The sequence below is a fragment of the Cebus imitator genome, unplaced genomic scaffold, assembly GCF_001604975.1.
Source record: "Cebus imitator isolate Cc_AM_T3 unplaced genomic scaffold, Cebus_imitator-1.0 Scaffold163, whole genome shotgun sequence".
NCBI lineage: Eukaryota > Metazoa > Chordata > Mammalia > Primates > Cebidae > Cebus > Cebus imitator.
In genome coordinates this window covers 315,124-340,353 of record NW_016107478.1, presented here as the reverse complement: position 1 = coordinate 340,353, position 25,230 = coordinate 315,124, and the positions used below count along the sequence as shown (strand labels likewise).

Here is a 25,230-nt window from a genome sequence, read left to right as displayed (position 1 = left end):
TCACTTCCAGTCCCGGCGGCGGCCGGGCGGCAACACGGCCCGACAGCCAGCGTGCGCGCCTGGCCTGCCTCCAGAGTGTGAGTTCTAATCCCAGCTCTACTATAAATCCATGGCATGACCCTCAGCAACAGCTTCCCCTTCCGAGCCTCAGTTCACTCCTCAGCAAGATGCTGGCAATTACTCCACCCTCACTGGGGAAATGCGAAGCCAAACGAGATGGCAGATCTGAAACTGCTTTCGAAAGTCATCACGTGAGGCAGGCATGGAGGGGGAGGAAGGACAGGGTCTGAGTGGTCAGATGGCCGCCCTGCTCCTCCACACAAACACCCAACTGTGTCACCCAGACTAGCCATTTGGATCCAAAGGACCCCCAGGGCATGCACCCAATTCGCATCAGTGCTCTGGGGTCAAGGGTGAAAGGAAAGAATCCCCAGCAGCCCGAGCCCCAGGGCAAGTGAGGGGGGACACCGGGAGGAATGTACCTTCAGCTGCTTCAGGGGCCCCAGCCCTCACCCCCAGGCCAAACTATTTCCATCACCTCGTGGTCAGGGTGTTAATGGTGCAGAGAAGTCAGCCACCTGAGCCAGGGAGGGGGGTCGAGCTCCGAAACCCAACACAGCAACAAGCACCAAGGTTCCCGCGAGGTCCCCAGGGCTAGGATCAGTCCTGTGAGGAAGGGAGGCAGGACTTCTGTCCCACCATAGCGGGGAGAAAACTGAGACTGGGGAAGGCCCCACGGGGAATCAGGGGCAGGGTCTAGATCTGCCACCGAAGGCAGGGAAGAGCGAAGTTGCTCCCAGGAAGAGGTAGGGAGGCGTTGCCTGGCACCCTGTTATTGAGATGAGAAACCCCAGGCTCAGGCAGGTGACTTGAACTTCAGGATGCAGAAGGCAATGCTCAGAGCTGCCCAAAGAATAGGCAGGAACATGTCTGAAAGAGGTTACACTTCCTAACAGAGAGAGAGAGAGAGAGAGAGAGAGAGAGAGCGCTAAAGATCAGACAGGAAAAGAAAGGAAATCCATCCACTGGAAAGATCTGAGATCCCACAAAAGAAATACATGAAAATATAATTGCGGGCATCATTACGGCACATCCAGCTGCTCCAGGCTGGCCTATCCCATTCTAAGGGAAAAGGAAAAGGGGAACGGGCATCACAGTTAAGTCCAGAGTCCTCACTGAGTGGACATATGAAGACATCCTGATGGCCCAGTCTCCCTCCACCGCAGAAGAAAATCACCACCCTGAAGTGATGCTTGTCGCATGTGTTCGTCTTTGACCCGTGCTTCTCCTGCAGAGCAGTGCTGTGTCTGATTCACCCCTGGTAGCACCTACGCACTAGGTAAGGATCAAATCAGCTGCCAAGTGGACCGGGCTGAGAATGACCCTGCTGGCGTGTAGAAGGGGCTGCTGGTGGGGAATGCTGGTGGCTGCTGTCCTTGCCATCTGTGTCCCCAGAGTCTGCAGTGCCTACCTTGAGAGTGTTTGCTGAGGAGAGAATCAAGTTTCTCTATGGCCAGGTGCAATGGCTCACGCCTGTAACCGCAGCACTTTGGGAGGCCGAGGCAAGTGATCACTTGAGGTTAGGCGTTCAAGACCAGCTTGGCCAACATGGTAAAACCCCATCTCTACTAAGAATACAAAAAAAAATTAGCCTGGTGTCTGGTGGCGCACACCCATAGTCCCAGCTACTAGGGAGGCTGAGGCAGGAGAATTGCTTGAGCCCTGGAGGTGGAGTTTGCAGTGAACTAAGATTGTACCACTGCACTGCAGTCTGGGCAACAGAGCAAGACTGTCTCAAAAAAACAAAACAAAACAGTTTCCCTAGTGTATTTTCCTTTTCCTTCTTTGCTGACATTTTTTTTTTTTTTTTTTTTTTTTTTTTTTTTTTTTTTTTTTTTTTTTTTTTTTTTTTTTTTTTTTTTTTTTTTTTTTTTCCTCAAGGTCATTTTCATGCAGATAACCCTGGTTTGTTGTGGGAAGAAATGGCAACACTTGGCTTTCTGAAAATCTGTGTTTACAGACAATACAGGCTTCGGCACCACCTGCAGACCCCACAGCTGCCCCAGCTGCAGGGCCGGGCTCCCTCCTTCTCCTTGTCATAGCCCTGATGCTGTTGAGAATCCTCCTGGCAGGCTGGCCAGCAAAGGCCTGGAGGCCGAATCCCAGGTGAGGACAGATATGTCCTTGTGGGTACTGAGAGACATCACCTCTCCTCACAAAACAGAGCCTCAGATTTTCATCCATCTCCCTGAGGCCATGATGCCTGCCTGCCTCCCTCAGAAGGTTGGAATCACACCTGTTTTGGAGGGGACCTTTGCAGGTCAAGTCCAGCCTTCCACTGGTGCTTGAATCCGTGCTCCAGGATGGCCACAGGTGGTCATCTGGCTTCCTTCAAATTCACTTATCTCATGGGAGTGATGTCCTTCCTGGGGGCCTACCTTTTATTTATTTTTTAAAGTAGAAGAATTAGGCTGGGCATGGCTCACCCCTGTAATCCCAGCACTTTGGGAGGCCAGGGTGGACGGATAACTTGAGGCCAGGAGTTCGAGATCAGCCTGGCCAACATAGTGAAAACCATCTCTACTAAATAAATAAATAAATAAATAAAATTAGCCGGGCGTGGTGGGGGGCGCCTGTAATCCCAACTATTTGGGAGGAGGCTGAGGCAGAAGAATTGCTTGAACCCAGGAGATGGAGGCTGCAGTGAGCTGAGATCACACTACTGCACTTCAGCCTGGGCAACAGAATGAGACTGTCTCAGAAAAAAAAAAAATTATCATGATTGCTTATTTTCTGAATGTAAAAAGGTCTTTTTCTGGTTATTATTTACATGTTGATTAGAAAAACTTCATAAAATAAAAAATATCAAGGGGAATCCTACCACCCCAATATAATCACTTTAATTTTTTTCTATTCATATTTGCGGAAGGCCTCCATCTGCAAGTCTGAACCCAGAAAGTCTGAAGTCCTGCCTGCCTCGGCTAATCACCCCCTACCCCCCATCCCCGCCCCCACCCCCCACCCCTGCATTCGCCATTATCCCTGATAACTCAGCTTCGCGGGGTTAAGATGGCTCACCCCACCCTGCCATCTTAACTGTTATTATGATAATACAAATACTCCCTGCCCCACCCTACCATCTAACTACCTTACCCCACCCGCCATTGTAACTGAACTTCTGGTAATGCCTACTCCTTGCCCCACCCCACCACTGTAACTGATCTTACTCCTTAACACCCCTGCCCCCTCTCCAAAAAATTTGCTCCAACCTATAAAACCAACTCCTATCCCACCGCCCTTTGCTAACGCCCTTTTCGGCCCCAGCCCACCTGCACCCAGGTAAATAAACAGCCATAAACACAAAGCCTGTTTGGGGAGTCTCTTCATTCAAAGGGAGCGTTTTAACAACTTGCATATACAGATATATATCATATATATATGATCATATACATATGCAGTATGATTATATATATGCAGATATGATCATATATCTATACACACATATAAAGTCATACTCTGTGTCTGTTGCGGGGGTCATTAATCTGCAAGTATAATTATTTAAGAAACAGAGACTTGGCCCAGCATGGTGGCTCAAGCCTGTAATCCAAGCACTTTGGAGGCCAAGGCAGGCGGATCACCTGAGGTCAGGAGTTCAAGACAAGCCTGACCAACATGGTGAAACCCCATCTTATTTAAAAATTTAAAAAAATAAAAATAAAAATAAAGCAGAGACTCATTTTTCTTCCTAGCTACCGTATCTATGGTTGCTGGCTGTGATTCACTTGTTCAACAACGTTAGATCCAGCATCTCTGTGAGTTTCTTGGAATTTCTCTCATGGTTGCAAAATAGCTGCTGCAGCTCCAGCCACATCTGTTTTCAATGCCACCAAAGACAGTCACTTCTGCATTTTTATTATGAAAGCAAAAACTTCAGAAAGTGACCCCCAACAGATTTAGGTCTCACTGGCCAGAACTACCTCCAGCAGCAGAGAAAAGGATTGTCATGATTGGCTTTGAGCCAGTCATAGTTAATTGACTGAAAGAGGGGACGTGGTCCTCACTCATGAACAAAATCAAAGAAGGAGGGAATTAACAATGTCTGCTACAACACACATGCTTCTTTATAATCTGCTCTTTTTCTCTTAATTATACACTGCAAAATCTGTCCACATCACAAAAAAGAGACTCAGTCATTCATGTAACAATAATTTATTGAGAGCATACTGTGTTCCAGGAACTTAACTAAGCGCTGAGGGTACAATAGTGAATGTAATAGAGTCCTTGCTTTTACAGAGCTTAGTGTCCAATGAAGGACATAGAAATTCAACAAAGAAATTCACAAAGAAATGTAAAATTACGATGATAATAAATGCTACAAAGGGGAGAAATCCTCAGTGCTGTGAGAGGGGTGATAGGGGATTTGATTCAATCAGGAGGATCGCCATTTTGAGTGGCCATATATCTGTCTCTTGAATAGCTGTAGCAGGATGACTTGGCCAGTCTCCGACTGCTGCACATTGAGATTCTGTCCACATTTCATCCACCAGGACCAGTGCTGTGATAAACAGCCCTCTGTAGGTAGAGTTTAGCACAGTTGTCTGATTTTTTCCTTAGGGTAAATTCTCAGGATAAAGCCAGGCACTGTGGCATGCACCCGTAGTCCCAGCTGCTCAGGAGGCTGAGGCTGGAGGATCACTTGATCCAGGAGTTTGAGACCAGCCTGGGCAACACAGCAAGACATTGTCTCAAAACAAAAACAACAACAAAAAAAACCACTAGAATAAATGAGCAATTCCTACCTGTGAAATTGCAGAACGAAGGGGCAGCCCCTGTGAAGGCGCTCACAGCTGCCAACGTGGCTCTCCCAGAAAAGCTACCGCCACTCCCATTCCCATCAGCAACATCAGAAAGAGCTCTGTTCCTCCACAGTCTGCCAGCACCACCTATTATTACCTTTATTATACCATCTTTACAAAATGATGCCAGTGTTGTGGATGAAACATAGCTTCTTCTTGTTTTAATTTGCATTCCCCGAGGCTAACCGATGTTTTCATTTACCTCTTTTGTGGGATCACAGATCTTTACAGTGGATGAATTCTCTTTCTTTTCCTGTCTGATTTTTAGCTTTCTCTCTCCCCACCCCCGCTGCGTTAGGCACTGTAACCTCTTTCATACAAGTTCCTGCCCTGCAAAGCCCTCCTTCCGTGGAAACTGTAGCCCTGTCCTTGTCCATCACTGGGGCCTCCCATGTATTCCAGAGCAACACCCACAGCCCACCCTGGTGCAGTCCCCAGCCACTCCCTCATCCACATCCTCTCCAGCCATGCTCCTCTCCTATCCGAAGCTCAGTTCACATCTACCCCAGGTCAACCCTGCAACATGGTGAGGTGGCTCAGGGCTTGAGCCTTTGCCCAAGCTGTTCTCCCTCCCTGTTCTTCCCTAGCAGATGCTTCGAGACACAGCTTGGCTGGAGTTCCTCTCTGAGAAGCTCCTGCCGACCCCCCGGGTGGGGTCAGATCCCCCCGTGCTTCCCTCTGCTCAGCACTGGCTTGTCGCTGTCCACTCCGCAGTTATCCTCGGGGGGGGTAGAGGCTCCCCCAGACAGGCATGGGTCAGACGCACGTCTGTGCCCCCAGTACCTAGCACGGGGGTGGCACGAAGCAGTTTGTAGTAAGAATAAGTGAGTAAATGAACAAAAAAATGAATGAACACGTGATGGGATAAAATCTAGCCCTCCCTACCCCCAGGCTTGCTGGTCAGGTCCCCAAAGCCTGCTCTTTCCCACCTACCCACCACCCCACATCTGCTCTTCTCTGGAATGTGCAGGGACCATCTGCAGAATCACCAGCAGGGCCCATTTTCTGACCTGGGGACTTCCTGAGTCACTGAGGCCCTTATTTGCCCTTGCCCTGGGTCATCTGTGGACCGAGCACTGCCTTGGCCAGGGCTCTGATATCTTGGTGGGTGGGAAGCAGCAGCCTCTGCCGCAGGCTTCCCTGCCCTGCTCTGCTGGGTGTGTGGTCAGCAACGAGGAATGCAGGACACTGGCTCTGCAAGCTTCAGTCCTGACCCGGCATCCACCCAGTGACATGAGTGGAAAAAACCCTTCACAGGGCAGGTTGAGAAGGAGATCCCTGCCACGGGCACAAGCCAGCCTTCTTGCCACCAATATGTGCCCCCATTCCCTTTTGTATGTGTTAGCCAGCATATGACCTGAACATTTCTTTCATGGCATTCCTCTGCTCAAGAACCATCAATGAATCCCCATTGTCCATCAGAACAAATCTGGGCTCCATGGCAGGAATTCAAGAAGCCCCATGGCCAAGCTGTGGCCTCCTTCTCTGACCCTGTCCTCCACCACTGGGGGAGTAGAGGCTCCCCCAAGACAGACATGGGTCAGATGCACGTTCAACTCTGTTCCACCAGCTCTATTGTTCCTTCCTCCACCACTTTCTCCTTCTTCTTCCTTTCCTCCTCCAGGGCTCTGCCCATGCCAGATACCCTCACCCCTTCCTTCTACTGTTTTAAATCCTGGCTCACAATTCTGAGTTGCCAACCAGCTATCCGATGCTTGGTAACTCCTTTAGGAAAAACAAACAACTAAGCCCTTGTACACTTCAGAATCACCAGGCTTGCTTATGCGAAATCCACACCAGACCAGACTTTTCTGCGATGGTTCCAGGACACTGGATTTTTAAAGCTTCCCAGCTTTAAAGCTGATGCCACCAGCCCAGCTGGGTCCATTGACATGCACCTGGAAGCACGGACGATCCAGAGCTTGAGTTATGCCTGTGCTTGGATGACACAGTGCTTGTAGTACCTGCTGCCTGCATTGTAACATCATCTCTGCAGGTGACACTAATAATGATAACTGACGGCCAGGTGCGGTGGTTCACGCCGTAATCCTAGCACTTTGGGAGGCCGAGGTGGGTGGATCACCTGAGGTCAGAAGTTCAAGACCAGCCTGGCCATCATGGTGAAACCCCATCTTAAAAAATAATAATAATAATAATAATAATAATAATGATAACTGATTTTCCTGGGGATTCACCAGGTGCCAGGTGCACGTTACACTCAATACCCATGATCTCATCCAATCTTCACAACATGCCTATTGGGTGGATATCATTAACCTCAATTTATTCATAAGGAGATTGAGGGCCAGAGAGGCTAAGTCTCCTGGCCAAAGTCACAGAGCTGGCCAGTAGGGAAGCCCCGTCTCAAACCCAGCACTGTTTATTCCAAAGCGGGTGATCCCCATCCCTGGGTTAGTAGTCCCTGCCCCTGGGCCAGTGAACCCTCAGGATGGGAACCAGGTTCGGTTCAACCCTGTTCCACCAGCACTACTGTCCTTGCTCTTGCTAAGTCCTGGGGATAGAAATATATGGGTGGGAAGAGGCCCCAGTCCAGGTGGGGAGACTGGTACTCACACAGCTAGTCATTCAGAAGTGCTGGGGACAGTGCGGGACATGTTGTTTGGGACGGACTCGAGGAATGGGTGCAGTGGGGACGGATTCCACCCTGGGAGGGGAGAGCAGGGCTCATTCAGGCTCCAGGGAACAGGCAGCATTTGGGGGATGTCAGAGAAGGGGATGAAGGGCCTCCAGGTGGAGGGAACAACATGAGCCAAGGCAGGGTGGCTGGAAAGGTGAGGTTTCCGGGGCTGCTGCACAGGGGCACATGCCGATGATTCAGCTGGATGGGGCAGCTGGGGTGGATCACAAAGGGCCTCAAATGCCAGCCTGAGGAATCTGACTTTTATCTTGTGGGCAGTAGACAGTCATGGAAGTTGTGGGAGTGCGTGTCTCCCTCCACACTAGCACAGAGAAACGCACAGGTAGATCCTCAGTGGAACCTTGCTGCCCGACTTATTGATACTGATTTTTCTCCCGTCCCACTCGGGTCAGAATGGCCTGGGGCTATTGGGTGATTCCTGCCAGGAACAGAAGGCCCTGCAGCTCGACCTCCTCTCCTCCATTTAGCTCTTCTCTGCAAGGATGGGCAAATTATTCAGCTTCTCCGAGGCTCAGTTCCTCATTTATATAATGGGGACAGCTGGGCGTGGGGTTCACACCTGTAATCCCAGCACTATGGGAGGCCAAGGTGGGTGGATCACCTGAGGTTAGGAGTTTGAGACCAGCTGGAAAACATGGTGAAACCCCATCTCTACTAAAAATACAAAATTAGCCAGGTGTGGTGGCGTGCACCTGTAATCTCAGCTACTTGGGAGGCTGAGGCAGGGGAATCACTTGCAACAGGGAGGTGGAGGTTGCAGCAAGCTGAGATTATGCCACTGCACTTCAGCCTGGACAACAAGAGCAAAACTCTGTCTCAAAATGAAAATAAAAATAAAAATAAAATGGCGACAGCCTACCAACCTTGCAAGCTGCGAGGATAAAATCAAATCAAGCGTGCACAGCACAGCAGGTGCATTGTTGAGTCTTATTATGTATGGACCAGGTGGCATCGTGGAAAGAGCACAGGCTCAGAGGACCTACGTTTGAATCCCAGTTTCTCTCCTGGTAACGCTCATCTCTCAGGGCAGATGGAAAGATTAAATTCAATAAAATGATTTATGGGAAGCGCCTGGCGCTCAGCAGGTGCCTGGAAGACTGTTTGGCACCTGTCTGACAGCACAAGAAATCCTGCTCCTCCTCCGAGCTTCAGGGTGCTGCCCCTCTCACTTAGCATGCTGCTCCCCTCCCGCCTCGCAAGAGGCATTTTATACACCTTAGTCCCTGGGCTTGCCTGCCTCTCAGCACCGGGCACACAGACATTCTTTAGCCTTTGCAAGAAGCTTTTACATGCATCTTCCTCCTGGTGAATGCACTCACCTATTGTTTTATTTATAAACAGCAGGACAGTGGCTCCCTGCTGCATAGATGAGGGAAGAGACCCAGAGAGGGAAGGAGACCAACACTGTCTAAGCACCTACAATGTGCCTGGGGCATTATACTCATTATACCCAGTTCTTTTTCACAGAAGCCCAGGAGGGAGGTATGATCCTCCCCACTGCATAAATGTGGACCTTGAGGCTCAGAGAGGGCCTGTGACTTGTCCAAGGCCACACAGCAAGAACTGGCAGAGGCTAAAGGTGAAACCTGGTCTTTCTCAAAATCCCTGGTCTGGGATTTTGAACAAACATTTGCAATGTGGAATTGACAGACTGGTCGAGGACCAGATGGGGAAACAGGTGTGGTGGTGCCTTGCACGGTGCCTGGCACTCAGTGATGCGAGACTGGGAGCAGAGGTTGAATCTTGCCCCCCCCCATATCTCACAGAGAAAAGAGAGAGGAGCCCAGGGAGGGCTGTGGTGTGCCCAAGATCACGGCAAGCAGTTGGCAGAGCCCAGGCTCCCTGTCCCCAAGCTCCCTGCCTTTCCTTGCTCACCCTTTCCAGTTAGTTAAGGACAGGGGCCGTCCCTCCAGGGCCTTTCTCTCCCCAGAGAGTGGAAACTTCCAGAGTCCCTCTGACCTGACAGGAGAGTGACCAAGAGCAGGCATTTTCACCCTGGCACACACACCCAGAGCCTGGGGCTGAAAGCTGGAATCCAGGCTTTGCCACCCCAAAAAGCCCCTCCTGGCCATTTCGGAGCCTCCCCACTTCCCCCCAGGACTTCCACCAGCACGTTGCTCCTCTCCCAGTGGAGAGGGGCTGCCCCAGAGGCCCTGGTGCTTTAGAGGGGACTGCAAGTTGGCAAGGCCAGGGGCGTGAAGCACGGTGTTTTATTTTATTTTATCCTAGAAGAGATTGAAGAAGATGCCCAATCATAGAATGAGCCCTGCCTCCTGACAGCATCCAATCCAGAGCACAGGTCCACTCCTTCAATCCTCCCCAGGCCGCTGAACACAGGCCCAAATCCCATAACTAGTCCTTTCTAATACCGCTTTCAGACTCCCCCAGCTGGCCTTGGTGTTCATTCACCTTGCTGCCACAAGAAACCCAGCTTGTTAACTACAGGTGTGCTCTGGTGGTCTCTGGCTGCAGGGCATTGACTAGATAGGTCCCGGCAAATACCCACTTCACATAATGCTGCAAGATTCCAAATATATGCACTTCATCTATCATTTGCACATGAGAAAGCTGAGGGCTGCAGAGGCAACCAGACTTGCCCAAGGTCATATATTGTATCATCCAGATAAGAAGCCTTTGAGAGTAACATATTGTATCATCTGCATGAGGTACCTTTGAGAGGGAAAGGGGGCCTCCTCCTAACTTAGCAGAGGCAGTGGGGGTCAACTGGGACCTTCCTGGGCAGATCAGGTGTGCGGTCTCCCCATCATGCAGCAAGAGCCAGGGAGACTGAGCCTGGGTCTCACCATCTCACTCCACTACCCTAGCCCCCTGCAGAGGGTTAGCATCTCCCTGCTGGCAGGCCCAGCAGCCAGAGGCTCTTGTTTCGGTCTAACGCGCCCCCAGCAGTTGTGGTTCAGGGGTGTGGGGCACTCCTGAGATTCAGCACCACACAGCACTCCCCACAGTCTTGCCACTGCAGTGAGCACTTAGTTCACAAAGGGCCTGTGGTGCCTCCTGGCATGAGGTCTCAGGTGTCCTGCCTGGAGAGAATGAATGGTTTTAAAGAAAAGAATTTGCAGGTGAATGAAGGTGACCCGTTTAAATGTTGAAAGTGGTTTCATTTTAGCCCTGGTGCTGGTGCTCTTCCTGATGTGGGTTGTAGGCTGCCCTGCCTTAGTCAACAGAGCACAGGAGAGTGCTACCCCTCACCTCATCCAAAGACGCGATGGCTGTGAGCAGAAACACCTGTCCCGTGTCATGCCAGCAGAGTGGGTGTGCCCTGTGGCATCCTTCACTGCAGAGGCAGAAATGACCCAGAAAGAAAACAGAGTGTGTTCCCAGGGCCGTGACCTTGTGACCCAGCACAGAGGGGCATCTCTTTCCCTAGGCCGGGACCCCCAACCTCAACCTGGAGGCATAGCCCAGGTGAAGGTCTCTGGCTCCCAGGTGGCCCAGGGCACAGGTCTGAGGGTGTGTCCTGGTTTGAGGTAGTGTTACGGCCATTTTCTCTGCAGCTGCCACAATCCTGGATTGGGGCACAGACAGGTTTTGCAGAGACCAGCATAATAGCGTCACCATGAGATGCTACAATAGGGTACAGTGATGTCTTCAAGGGCTTCAGAGACAGCCTGAGCTATTTACCACCATGCTCCACCGCCCCAAACAGCTGGGAGCTGTCACTCTGCTGCCTCTGTTGTGTCCATTATTTATTTCTCTGTTCCCACCTCAGCTTCTGCTCTGCGCTCTGTCTGTAACAAGGAAATCAAGCTCCCTAGATTGTGAGCCCTCTGAGGGCAAGGACAGTATCAGTAGTTCATGTCTCTTTACCCCTAGAGATCATAGCTTAATATCTGGCATATAGTAGATGCTCACTAAATGCCATCCTATTCCATGTTTTGTTTTGAGACAGGGTCTCTGTCACCCAGGCTGGAGTGCAGTGGTGCGATCTCGGCTCACTGCAACCTCCATCTCTTGCGCTTAAGAAATCCCCCAGCTCAGTCTCCCAAGTAGCTGAGACTACAGGCGTGTGCCACCACACCCAGCTAATTTTTGTATTTTTAGTAGAGACAGGATTTCGCCATGTTGTCCAGGCTGGTCTCCAACTCCTGGCCTCAAGTGATCCACCCACCTCAGCCTCCCAAAGTGCTCAGATTATAGGCATGAGCCACTGCACCTGGCCTGCCAACCGATTCAAACTGAAGGAGGCCAGGAAGCTGAATTTCACCTAAAATTCCAAGTCAAAGCAAATGTATTCCACAGGCAGGGGTTGGGGATGGGGTTCCTTTGAGGGCTTTTTGCCTGCTTTGTGAATACATGCAGACCATTTAGAAGTTTGAATCCCAGAGAGTAGGGGGGCTGTGAGTCTAAAAGTTGGGAGCGTGGGGGAGAGTGATGTTATCTGCAACAGGTTCCTGGGTCCTGGTGAGTTCTGTATACCCTTGATGACCACCAGTTCTGGGCCAGGCCAGAAAAGCCCATCTGGGCACAGGAGATTTCCAAGGCAGGTAAAGTCAAGATGCTGCCCTTTATGGGAGGCAGGCAGCCATGCCACATTGATAAATGTACAGGTCCCAGAGGCAGTGCAGAAAAGCAAGACTGCTTGGTTCCAGGAGGCAGTGACATCAGGAAAACCTTTCCGAGGGGGGCCAATTTTGCAGAGGTTTGAAGGATGAGTATGAATTTGCCAAGCTGAAAAGGGAGCCAAGGGCATCCTGGTGGAGGAAAACAGCTTGGGCAAGAATGTGAGCCACAAGATGGGTGGGGGGGCCAGGCTAGGAATTGGAGGAGCAGAGAGAATGAGGTCAGCAGGGGTCAGTCACAGGAGGTTTAGGGTCCTGGCAAAGGAGGAATGGAAGCTGCAGGAGGAATGTGGCCCAGGAGGAGATGAGGCTCCCTTTGCATGAAGATGGATCACGCCATCTACCAAGCAGACTATAAGACACAATAGTAACGGGAACCCTGAGAGACCTTCACAAAGGATCAGGGGCCCAGGGGAAGCACCAAGGAAGGTCCCTGTCAGAGGCCAGCTTTGGGGGGAGGTGGAAAATGCTTTTGAGGGCCACAGCTGCTGCAAACCTCAACAAATCACATTTTGCTTTCAAAGGCTGGCTGAAGACAACTATTAGAAAAACAACAGTCCTTTGGTAGTAATCATCCCCTCCCTGTGCATTTCTTTACCATCCTCAAAATGCCACCATCTCATTTGAACCTCCATATCATCCCATTTTGCAGATAGGGAAACTGAGGCCCTGTGCTATCACACAGGGGTTAGCAGCAGTTCCAGACTAGAAGCTATGGAGCACAACCACCTCAGCCCTGGGTGTCAGGCTCAAAACCCAGTTCCTTGTCTGGGAGGGGGTCCCCGGGGCCGTCTGGCAGCCCATAGTACAGGTCCTCCTCTTCCTCCTTGGGTTCCTCCCCACCTGTGTCCGAAGCCTCCTTCTCCTCCACCTTTGTCCTTGGGTACTGCTGCCAGTTGTTGGGCAGGACTACCTCCCGCTGCTGCCCCTCTTGGGGCTCATCCTCCAACGTTGGGGCATCAATCAGGGCAAAGTCTTGGAAGCAGTCCAGCGGGCACCTGCAGGCCCAGGGCTCCTGTTGTGGGGAACAAACTTCCTCCCCATCATGTGGAGATGCGTTGGGGCTGCTGCCTTCACTGGAGCCCATGTCCAGGTCATCTTGGAAGGAAGCCAAGGGGGCAGGGCCCTCAGGAAAGGCTGGGGGGCTGCAGGGGCAAGAACCACAAGGTAAGGGCATCTATGAGTCAGAATGGCTGGGTCCACATACCAGCCACTAGCTGCAAGGCCTAGGGTAGGTTAATCCACCTTCCCATGCCTCAGCTTCCTCCCCCTGTAAAGTGGAGGAAATACCAGTATTCACTCCTGCAGCTTTTTCCTCCATGCCTGGCACAGAGTAGGTGCTTGGCACATAGTAGGTGCTCAAGAATTAGGGCTATTATTATGTTATTATCTGAACCAGGTCACTCATCTACTTCTCCAATTATTCAGGTTCTCCTGCATTGCTCACAGGCCCAGTTACTCTGGGGTGTCTCTCTGTGTCTTTGCCTCCCCCATTGGACTCAGAGCTAGCTCCTCAGAGGTTGATGCCAGTGAAGGCTGGGCAGGGAGTTGGTGCTGAGTAATGTGGATGGAATGAATAGATACACGGATGAATGAGGAACCCAGTTCACAGACAGACAGGGATGTGAGTAGAGTGGAGAGTGCCTTGCCCAAGGTCACAGAGCAGGTCAGAGGCAGATCCAAATTTGAACTCAGGTCCCCTGGCTCCTGGCCCCCTGCTACTCACAACAAGCACTCAGAGCCAGCAAGAGGCTGCTGTATGCCAGGCATTTAAATGCACTGTCTCAATCTCAACATTCCTGGGCAGCAGGAATGATCATTCCTGTGTGGGGAAACTGAGGCTACGGAAAGTAAGGAAATTACCACAGCTACACAGCACCGGATCTGGGATTTGAACCAAGGCCTTTCCGACTCCCAAGCCCATGCTCATTTGTCTGCCACACCTGCCACATCTCAGGACATCCCACACACTCCACTGCCTCCTCCTTATTCCCAGTGTCCCCACCCACCTCCTGGTGGTCCCCCGCTCCTCTCCTTTTTAACCCCTGAACTGGGCAGAACCCCACTCCTGCCCTCTGAGCACTCACTCAAGGCAGCTCTGAGTTAGCCCTCTTTCCCCTTCACTCTCATCTGATCTCTTGTGGATGACCACGGCAGCCTCTGTCCAGGCATGAACGTCGCCGGGGCCACCTTCTCCATCACTGGTTCCCAGCTTCGGCTGTCCCGTCTCGGAGGCCAGCAAGGGGCGGGGGTCCTCACTGTAGCTTATGACTTTCATCTGGATGTGGCTGAAGTCAGGCAGGCTCTGGTCATAGGCAGCTTCCCCCCACAGCCGGACATAGCGGGGCTGGGGACCGGGGCTAGAGACGGAGAGAGAACAGGCAGGTGGACAGAGAGTCGCTCAGCAAACAGCAGTGTTCTCCCCCGACCGGTTTGCTTTGGGTATGTGGTCTCCCCTCATCTCACAAGAAGGCTTTGGGGTATATTACTGCTCCCATTTCAGGGATGAAGAGGCTGAGGCCCAGCAAAGTGAGTAAATGAAGTGACAAAGCTCTGGCCTGCCCCCAAGTCTGACTCTCTATCCAGTGTTCTTTTCACTTGATGTCTCCAAAGTTAACCATAAAGATGCAATTGCAAAATGAAGAGCAGTTAACATTGAGTTTGCTGGCTCCCAGATGGTGGGTAAAGGCTGCACGCTTATCAACCCGTTATTCTAGACAATGCCTTGAGGGAGAAATTCTCATTGCCGTTTTACAGATGAGGACATACCCAGCAACAATGGTCTACAGCAATGGGCGCCCCTTTCCTGCCAGGCTCTGTTAGTTGGCTCATCTAATCCTTCTCATAATTACAAGAGATACTATGAGGAAACTGAGGCACAGAGTCTCTAACAGACTAGTACTCAGGTGACACGGCCCCTAGGTGATGGCACTGGAGCTCCAGGCTTCATTTCTCTATCACTGTGCTACAGTCCTTCTGGAAAGTAAGGTTCAGAGACTAGGGCCCTTGCCTCGGGTCACACAGCCTGGAAGTGACAGGGAAGAGCTCAGAACCCAGGGTGGCCTGAGCCCCCGCCCCGTCACAGGAGCCCACCCCAAGTAACCAGTCCTGAGACGGACCCCAGGCTGGCCTCCATACCCATTGGGTGTATTCCCTTCATTCCCACTGAGACAGCTGTTCACCTTATGTGCCGGGGCAGAAAATGCCATTATCATCCGCTTTCCCAAGCAAAGCAGAGAGCATCCCCGACTCAGCCGACAGACCCTGGGCTTGAAGCCAGGCCTCCTGAGCGCAGAGTCACAGCCCAGGGGGTTGGTGGCCCCACAGCCTCTCCAGAGCTGGAGCATTCTTGGCTGTGCCATGGGAGCCAGAGCTCAAAACCTCCAGTGAAGGAAACAGTCTGTGGCCAGGTCAGGCCTGAGTTCAGACATCGCCTCTGTCACTGCTGAGTTCAGGCCCCGCTTCCATCACTGACTCCCCATGAGGTTTGGGGTTGTGACTACACTTCTCTGAACCTCAACCTTCCCATCTGTATAAAGGGCCTAACATCCCTACCTCCACAGGGTTTCTAGAGGACTGATGGAAATGATGGGTGCACATGCCTGACTCAGTCTCTGGTACACAGAAGGCACTCACTAATGATGACAAACACTCATAGAAGACCTACTGCATGTCAGGTTCTGTTCTTAGCACTCCACATACATTATCTCACTTAACACTCCCTGAAGCCCTAGGAGATAGGCACTATTAGTATCCCCATTTTACAGACGAGGCAAAGAGAGGTCGGTAGCTTGCCCGAAGTCGTGCAGCGAGTGGGCAGCAGAGCCCTAGGGCAGTGCCCTGGCCATCACCATGCCTAGCAGTCACTCCTGTGGCTATTTCACTGTGTTTCTCACAGTACGTTTCCCTGTATGATTTGCTCCATGGAGATCTTGTATTCCCTGTAACATACTGTTTTGTCCCTGACAAGACAAAGTCCCTGAGTCTCAGTTTCCTCATCTGTACATGGAAAGAATAACACCTGACTCACAGAATTGAGAGTTAAAAACAGTCCCTAATTTATAACGACACCCTCTCAGTAAGTGAGAAGGCAAACAGCCTTCCCGGCCTCTCTCCCACTCTCCTCAGTCAGGGGAGACTGCCGATGGGGCTTACTGCTCCCCTGCCCAGAGGGCCTGGCACCTACCTCTTCATCTCGGCAGCAAGCCCATTCTCCAGCAGGCCCAGGGCCTTTGGGGAGAGGATGCCTTGGAAGTCAGAGTCAGCAGGGACGAAGGTGATCTGCAAGCAAAGGAGAGACAGTCTCGGTGCAGCTGACCAGGGTGGGGGTCGCTGTGCCCCCAGGGAATCGGCAAACCTCTCCACGCACCCTGGGAGACAGGCTGCACCATGGAGGCCTCTCTGCCTGGCAGGAGAGGGGCCTGCTTGGGGCACAGCGCCAGAGGGAGGGTGAACCTCTGCTCTCCTGCTCCTTCCCTGGTTCTTCTTCATTCACTCAACTTATTGAATACCTGCTGTGCGTAGGCACTGTCACAGGCAGTAGGAGCAGCAGGGAGTGAAAGAGACAACGCTGTCCTTGGGGAGCTCACACCTTGTCATTTCCCAGGGGTCTTCATCCAGTGCCCAGCACATGCCTGGCACATAGTAGGTCCTTCATCCATATTTGGTGGATGAGTGGAAAGCAAGCCATTCTCATGTGCTTTTTGGCACGTGGGCTGCAGCAGGTGACAGAGAAGCTATGCCCACCAGTCCCTGTCCCTGAACTTTCAGGAATGAAGAGGTCTCTGCAAGTCCAGCCCTAGGAGGGCACTACGTGGTACAGCAGGAGGCAGATCATGAAGGAAGCAGTGGGTGAGGGAGAGGAGCTCTGCCTGTGGGGACTGGGAGACGGGTTGAGGATCCCTCCTCTGCCAGGCCCTTGCTGTGGGCCCTAGGCAGGTCAGCTCTCTTCCCAGTCTCTCTGTGCTCCTCTGTATAAAGGGGCTAGCCTCAAAGAGATGCTTGCATAGCCATGTTCAGAGCACCACTATTCACAAGAGCCAATAGGTAGATGCAATTCAAGAATCCGCTGGTGAATGAATGGATAAACAAAATGTAGTCTATCCACACAACGAAATACTATTCAGCCTTAAGGACGGAAATTCTGACACACACTACAACATCACTGAACCTTGAGGACATTATGCTGAGCAGAAAGATAAATACTGGGCTGGGCACATTGGCTCACGCCTGTAATGCCAACACTTTGGGAGGCTGAGGCAGGTGGACCACCTGAGGTCAGAAGTTCGAAACCAGCCTGGCCAACATGATGAAACCTTGTCTCTACTAAAAACACACACACACACAAAAAAAATTAGCCAGGCGTGGCGGTGCATGTTTGTAATCCCAGCTACTCTGGAGGCTGAGGCAGGAGAATTACTTGAACCTGGGAGGTGAAAGTCGCAGTGAGCTTCGATCACGCCATTGCACTCCTGGGCAACAAGAGTGAAACTCTGTCTCAAATAAATAGAAAGAAAGAAAGACAAATACTGTATGATTTTACTTTTCTGAGGCACCTAGAATAGTCAAATCCATAGAGCAAGAAAGCAGAATGGTGGTTGCCAGGGACTAGGGAGTGGAGTAATGAGGTTATTTAACGGGTATAGAGTTTTAGCTTTACAAGACGCGAAGCATTCTGGAAATTGGTTGGACAACAATGTGAATGTACTTAGCTGTACTGTACACTTAAACATGTTTAAGACACTAAATTTTATGTTACGTGTATTTTACCACAAGTTTTTAAAATGGGGCTAGTTATGCCTGCCTCCTGAGGTTGCTGTGAAAATTTCATGAGATCATATGTAGGGAATCCCTCAGCATGGTGCCCAGCACATAGTAACTGCTCAGTAAATCATAACTTGATGCTACTGATGATTCTGTTGTCTGACTTCCCTAAGTCTCTTCAGCTGAAAATTTTCCAACAAATATTTGTTGAGACCCTACTGTGTTATACCAGATTCACAAGCACTTCCCTATTTCACTTCCCATAAAATGAAGTAAGTAGAAGACAATTGTTTGCACTAAGAAAGCTCCATTCTGATGGGGAGAAGGAAATGATGGATGGAGGGGGCCTTTGAACTCCTATGAGGAGCGAGCTTCCCCTAGATATCTAGAAATAAGGCAGAGAGACTGGGCAATGAAGCAAGACCCTGTCTCTAAAGAAAGAAAAAAAAATTAAATAACAAACTTAGCCGGGTGTGGTGGTGTGCGCCTGTCATCCCAGCTACTTGGGAGACTGGGGCAGGAGGATTGGTTGATCCCAGGAGTTCGAGGCTGCAGTGAGCTATGATTGCGCCTCTGCACTCCAGCCTAAGTGACAGACTGAGCTCCTGTCTCTAAAGAAGAAAGGAAAAAAGAAAGAAAAGAAAGAAAGAAAGAAAGAAAGAAAGAAAGAAAGAAAGAAAGAAAGAAGGAAGGAAGGAAGGAAGGAAGGAAGGAAGGAAGGAAGGAAGGAAGGAAGGAAGGAAGGAAGGAAGGAAAAGAAAAGAAGGAAGGAAGGAAGGAAAAGAAAAGAAGGAAGGAAGGAAGGAAGAAAGAAAAGAGAAGAGAAGAGAAGAGAGAGAGAGGGAGGGAGGGAGGGAGGGAAGGAGGAAAGAAGGAAAACTAAGACAGGGATCTGGGCATCTTTCACCCCCACTAAGGATGCCTTGTACTTCCTAGCTGGTACTGTACTTCCTAGAAGCTGCCTCTTCCTCTGCTCATTACCTCATAGCCTACTCGGCACCATCATCCTCACCATCACCATCATCATCCTCATTACCATCAATCATCACCATAACTCTTATTACCACAAAAATTACCATCACCACCATTGCTATCATCATCATTGTCACCATCATAACCATTACCATCATCATCACCGTTATCAGCATTACCATTCTCACCATCACCACCCTCACCATCATGATCATTATCATCATCCTCACCATCCTCACCATCATTATCATTATTATCATCACCACCATTGTCACCATTACCACTCTTACCATCACCGTCCTTACCATCATCATCACCATCATCACCATTATCGTCCTCACCATCACCATCTTCACCATCACCATCCTCACCATCATCATCCTCACCAGCACCATTCTCACCATCATCCTCACCATCACCATCCTCACCATCACCATCCTTACCATCACCATCCTCACCATCATCATCCTCACCATCACCATCCTCACCATCACCATCCTTACCATCACCATCCTCACCATCATCATCCTTACCATCACCATCCTTGCCATCATCCTCACCAGCACCATTCTCACCATCATCTTCACCATCACCATCCTCACCATCACCATCCTTACCATCACATTCCTCACCATCATCATCCTCACCATCACCATCCTCACCATCATCATCCTCACCATCACCATCTTCACCATCATCATCCTCACATCACCATCCTCACCATCATCCTCACCAGCACCATCCTCACCATATCATTCTCACCAGCACCATCCTCACCATCATCATCCTCAGCATCACCATCCTCACCAGCACCATCCTCACCATCATCATCCTCACCATCACCATCCTCACCATCACCATCTTCACCAGCACCATCCTCACCATCATCTTCACCATCATCATCCTCACCATCACCATCCTCACCATCATCTTCATCATCATCCTCACCATCACCATCTTCACCATCATCATCCTCACCATCACCATCCTCACCATCATCATCCTCACCAGCACCATCACTGACATCATCATCATTGTTACCATTGCCATTCTCACCCTCACCATCCCCACCACACTCTCATTATCACCATCATTATCATCATCACCTTCCCTATGAAAAGCTTGGAGAAGGAGAGGATGGAGCATCTTAAAATACAAGTTTTTTGATGAGTAGGAATAGGCAGAGTTGAAGCTGGGGAGGGGATATCAGACCATGGAGACCACCAGAATATCAAACTAAGCTTAGCCTTTGTCCAGAAGCAATGGGGAGTCCTGAAGGAGTTCTCAGCAGGAGAGTACACTCAGATTTGTGTTTAGGCAGAACATTGAGCCATCTCCAGAGGAGGGAGGCCACCAGTGGGCTCCTGGTCCTGGGCTCCAGCACAGCAGGCAGGAGTGAGGAATGGGGGATGTGTCGGCACAGACCCTGCTCTCCCTGCCACTCCTATCCCTGCTCACGGTTCCCCAGGCCCATCTTCACTAACGGGCTCAGCACCTCCAACTGCCGTGTACACTAGATTTGATTTGTCCTGGTCCCTTCTCTTCTGTCATGCCTGGGGCCCAGCTGGCCACCAAATCTGACCAGGTCCACTTTAGAAATTCATTAAGATAACCTGGGTGGAAGTGCTAGTGCTATGCCTAGCCACAGCAGGTACTCTACGTGCAGTGAACTGTAAATGTCACCTGAGTTCCTACAGCTTTCGGTTTAAATTCTGCATTAGTCCAGATGACTGTCAGCTCTCACCAGGACCAGAGAAGAAGCCTCCCCGCTGGTATGGCTGCCCCCAGACTGTCCTTCTGGATGTCTTTCTCAAACTGCAAAGCTGATCATGTCCCATTAACTAAAGGATCAGCTCCAGATTCCTTACCATGGCATTCCAGGCTCTGAAGAGCTGAGCCCCACTCTCTCTCCACCGTTACCTTCCTCCCCTTGCTTTATTCTTTCACCACATTGTTTTGATTCTTTCACCATATTGCTATAATTTACTTAGCAGTTACATCGCTTTGATCATGCTGCTCATCTGCCTGGAATGTCTGTCCCCTTCTTTTCTGCCTGGTGAACTCCTATCCCACCTACAAAGGTCAGCTCACCTTCTCTGTGAAGCCTATTTCCTCCCCATCAGGCAGCAAATAGTTTCTCCCACCAGACCTCTAGCCCCTAAAAGACATGGGCAGCTTAATGCATGTTGGTATTGGCTGCCCCTCACCCCTGTATTCTAATTAGCTGATTCTATTTCCTTACATTTATATCTCCCCATTTATTGAAACTTTCCACGGATCCGGCACAGAGAGCCAGGAGAAGAGGCTGAGGGCAGGACAGGCATGAGCATCGCAGGCGATGCTGGCCCAGGCACCAGTGAGACCACACAGGATCCAGGGAGCTTTGCCGCTTGAGTGTCTCCCTGGTTTGCAATGTGCTTTCCTCTCTTCCCTTACTGGAGTCAGCCTGTGCTGACTCTATCAGCCTGCGTCTCTGAAACACACACCCACACACACCTGCACTCACGCAGAGACCCGCCCAGTGCCACAAATACCAATCCTCAATCCTGAGAGCAATGCCTTCACATGTGTTCCATGTCAGGCACGGTGCCAGGTCTCCAGGTCTCCCCCAACACACACACACACACACACACACACACACACATACACACGCACACACACACACACGATCCCACTGTGTTCTCCCAATCGGCCGTACAAGGCTCAGAGCTGGGGAGCAGATGGGGGGACTCCTTCTGCCAAGGTCGCAGAAGTGGAACATGAAGGAGCAGGGATTTGAATCTGGGCCTGGAGGTCACTACAGCATGTGCCATTTCCCGTCCCCCTGGCTGCCTCCACAGCACATGAACACATGAATCTATCAACAGTTACTCATTAGTAACCAGCAATATTCCATCCTCCCCTCCCCCTCCACCACCACTCCCATCAACCTGCCCACCACCCCAGAGCCCCTCTAGTTAAGAGGGGAGGGTAGGAAGGATGCTCCCCTCCACACCCCTGCCATCCCTCTGCTGTCCCCCAGGGTCCAGCCTCCTCACTGGGAGAAGGATTACGATGGCAGTGGTGACATGGGTGGCTTTGGCCCCAAGGATTTCTCCTGATGACCTCTGCTCAGGGAATTGCATAGACAGAGGCAAGTTGACTGTAAACTGCCTGCTAAATGACTACAAACCAGCCCAGACCGCTCCAGCACTGAACGGAATGACAGCCCAGGGCTGGCCTGTGGAGGGGGCAGGGCTGGGGAGAGCCTGCCCAGGCTCCAGAAGCCATCCCCCTCCTTCCCTGAAGCCCTGAGCACAGTCACCCAGGTGGGAGGAGAGGAGGTGTGGGGGTTGCTGGGGTCTGCCTGGGCCTGGAACCCTAGATGTTAGGTCCAGCAGGACCCCGAGATATACCCACTTCCCCACCACTCCTCCTAACTCACACATTGTACAAATGAGGAAACAGGCTCAGAGAGGAAAGGGGCGTGAGCAAAGTCTCCCAGGCAGTTAGAGACAGAGTCCAAGTTAGAGTCCCTATTTCCCTCCTTTACTCCCCGGTCTGTACCTGACCAGCTATGTGACCTTGGAAGTCACTTAGGCTCTCTAGACGTTGAAGGTTTACAACTCCTGCCATTTCCATTGCACAGAGCTGTTTGGAGGACCAGTATCAGTAACAGTGGTGGCCCTTCATCTATATATGACACCTTACAGTTTACAAAATATTCCTATATCTCACCTCTTCTCTGATCTTTAAAATGACCCTGTGAAGCTCTGTGCAAAATAGGGGCTGGGGTCACATTTGCGGATGAAAAAAATGAGGCTCAAAAAGACAAAGGTCATAGAGAGTTTGGAACAGGACTCGAACTAGAACCCAGGACTCCCAAACCAGTGCTCTTCCCATCACTAAATTACACATAGACTAGGAATACATGAAGACTCTAAAGGATACTGCCCAGCGCATGCCACCAAGATTAGACCTGACCTACCCCAGAGCTCTCGGCAACTCTGGGACCCAGAGGTAGAAGACCCAAGGTGACGGATGATGTATAAGTCACACGCATCTGAGCTCCAATCCAAACCTTGCTTGTTAGCTTGGGGCCTCTCCTTCTGGACCTCAGAAAGGCTCAGAATGTGGAACTACAGAAGGCACCAAAAGACTTAGGATGAGGGCTGAACTGCACCCTGAATGTAGGAGTGCCCACCAGCTGCTCAGCGTTCATTAGCTTTTGTTTTAAGCTCATGAACGGCGTGTTGCACTTTACTGTGTCTACACCATAGCTTCTGGTTCAGAGCTCCAGACCCAGGGGCCTTCTGATCAACCCTTAGGCTAAGGGAGGGAGGGAGGGAAGGAGGGAGGGAGGGGTGGATGGATGGGTGGGCATGTGGATGGATAAATGGGTGGGTGGGTGAGTGTGTGGATGGATGGGTGAGTGGATGGATGGATGGATGGATGGATGAATGGATGGATGGATGGATGAATGGATGGATGGATGGGATGGATGCTCAGGAGAGCAGACAGAAGACCAAGTCAAAATGAGAAGAATGAAAATACAACTGAAGGATGGTGTGGGTGAGTCATGGCATAAAGGCACAGTGTCCAGCCCTCCTGGCCCCAGGTGACCTAGCCTTACCCAGCCCCACTGCCACCTACCTTGGGGTAGCACTGGCACATGCTCCAGATGATGCCCCCAATCACCATGATGCTGCCCATGGCATAGAAGGTGCCGTAGACCTGGGGCCGATCATGGCTCATGAGGAATGTACCGAGGGCCAGCAGGAAAAGCCCCAGCACGATGAAGCCGATGCGGAAGGTCTTCTCATCAGCCATGGCTGCCTGGCCAGGCCCTGGCCTGCACACCCCCGGCAGAGGGGTGGCTGCAGTTCAGCCTAAACACCCAGACAGGCTCACACAAGGAGAGAAGACACTCTGAAATCACTACAGCTCAAGGCTTCAGGGGAGAGCAAGATCCCTCTCGGTCCAGCTCTGGTCCCTGGGCCCACCAGTTCAACACGGCTGGAGGCGGCTCACTTCAACGGACCCCCATACCCACCCAGCCACCTTCACTCCTCGCCCTCTCACCTTCCCTCTGGGCCCGGCAGGTCTGGAGCGTGTGTGAATCTGAGTGAGGGAGCACGCAGGGGAGGGAGAGTGGGAGGTTACGGGGGTTGGGCCCCAGCCAAGGCTTTGACATCACCTCATTTGCCTACCATGGGGCTGAGCTGGGTGGACAGGCAGCCCCACACCTTCCAGCTCTGGGAAGCAGGGTTCAGTTCCGCAGACAAGAGAGGTTAGAATGCTGCTACTGGAGGATTCCAGGGTCCCACAGGCTGGCATTTCAGAATCCTGAAGAATTCTACACTCTCCCAGGACATGTGCCTCGCCGGGGTTCAGGCATAATGACACATATTTACCGGCAGGTGACTATGTGCATGGCACCATTCTAAACATGTTACAGCTATTATTAACTCATTGAAGGGAACCCCATGAGGCAGCTACTAGTATCCCCACTCCAGAGAGGACCCTGGGGCACAGACAAGTAACCTGCCCAAGGTCACACAGCTAGAGATGGCAGAGCTAGTGGGACGTGAACCCAGAGGCCGTGGGCCTTGCCACAGCGTGATGCTGCTTAACTCCAGCATCTGAACAGTGCAGCTCTGTTGGCGAGGCAGGCTGCCTGGGTCTGGATTCTGGCTCCTCTCCTGTGGGACAGCGTGTTCATGATCAGGTTACACATCACCTTTTCTCTCTCTCTCTTTTTTTTTTTTTTTTTTTTTTTTTTTTTTTTTTGAGACAGATTCTCACACTGTCACCCAGGCTGGAGTGCAACGGCGTGGTCTCAGCTCACTGCAACCTCCACCTCCTGGGTTTAAGCAATTCTCCTGCCTCAGCCTCCCGAGCAGCTGGGATTACAGGCATGCGCCACCAAGCCCAGCTAATTTTTGTATTTTTAGTAGAGACAGGGTTTCACTATATTGGCCAGGCTGGTCTCTAACGCCTGACCTCAGGTTATCCACCTGCCTCAGCCTCCCGAAGTGCTGGGATTACAGGCATGAGCCACTGCACCTGGCCTTCTCTTATCTTTATAATGACCCTGTGAAGCTCTGTGCAAAATAGGGGCTGGGGTCCCATTTGCAGATGAAAAAAATGAGGCTCAGAAAGACAAATGTCATAGAGAGTTTGGAACAGGACTTGAACTAGAATCCAGGAAACCCAAACCAGTGCTCTTCCCATCACCAAATTACACATACGGCTAGGAATACATGAAAACTCTAAAGGATACCTTTAGATGCCTGTACCTCAGTTTCCTCCTCTGTAAAATGGGAATCATAATGGTACCTCCCAGTACCAGGCCGTCTCCAGGCCTGGCCTCCCTGGGTTTCTCTGTCCCCTTCACATTCACACACTGTCCACCACTCAG

General features: G+C 51.2%; 1 protein-coding gene across 1 annotated transcript; it reads right to left on the bottom strand.

Annotated features, from left to right (window-relative positions):
* Positions 1-12,665: 12,665 nt before the first annotated feature.
* Positions 12,666-23,902, bottom strand: BSND (barttin CLCNK type accessory subunit beta). Its single transcript, XM_017543980.2, has 4 exons — positions 23,463-23,902; positions 16,282-16,376; positions 14,183-14,455; positions 12,666-13,240 (listed from the first exon to the last, which is right to left on the bottom strand). The coding sequence occupies exons 1-4, from the start codon at positions 23,637-23,639 to the stop codon at positions 12,826-12,828; spliced, it is 960 nt and encodes a 319-aa protein (XP_017399469.1). The 5' UTR covers positions 23,640-23,902; the 3' UTR covers positions 12,666-12,825.
* Between the last annotated feature and the right edge of the window lie 1,328 nt (positions 23,903-25,230).

Excerpts from the sequence above, each read along its gene's own strand:
- BSND (XM_017543980.2), bottom strand. The coding sequence starts at position 23,639 with ATGGCTGATGAGAAGACCTTCCGCATCGGCTTCATCGTGCTGGGGCTT. Across the intron at positions 14,456-16,281 it reads CTTGCTGCCGAGATGAAGAG|CCCCGGTCCCCAGCCCCGCT; the intron begins GTAGGTGCCAGG and ends CTCCGTCTCTAG. Across the intron at positions 13,241-14,182 it reads CTAACTCAGAGCTGCCTTGA|CCCCCCAGCCTTTCCTGAGG; the intron begins GTGAGTGCTCAG and ends TTGCCCCTGCAG.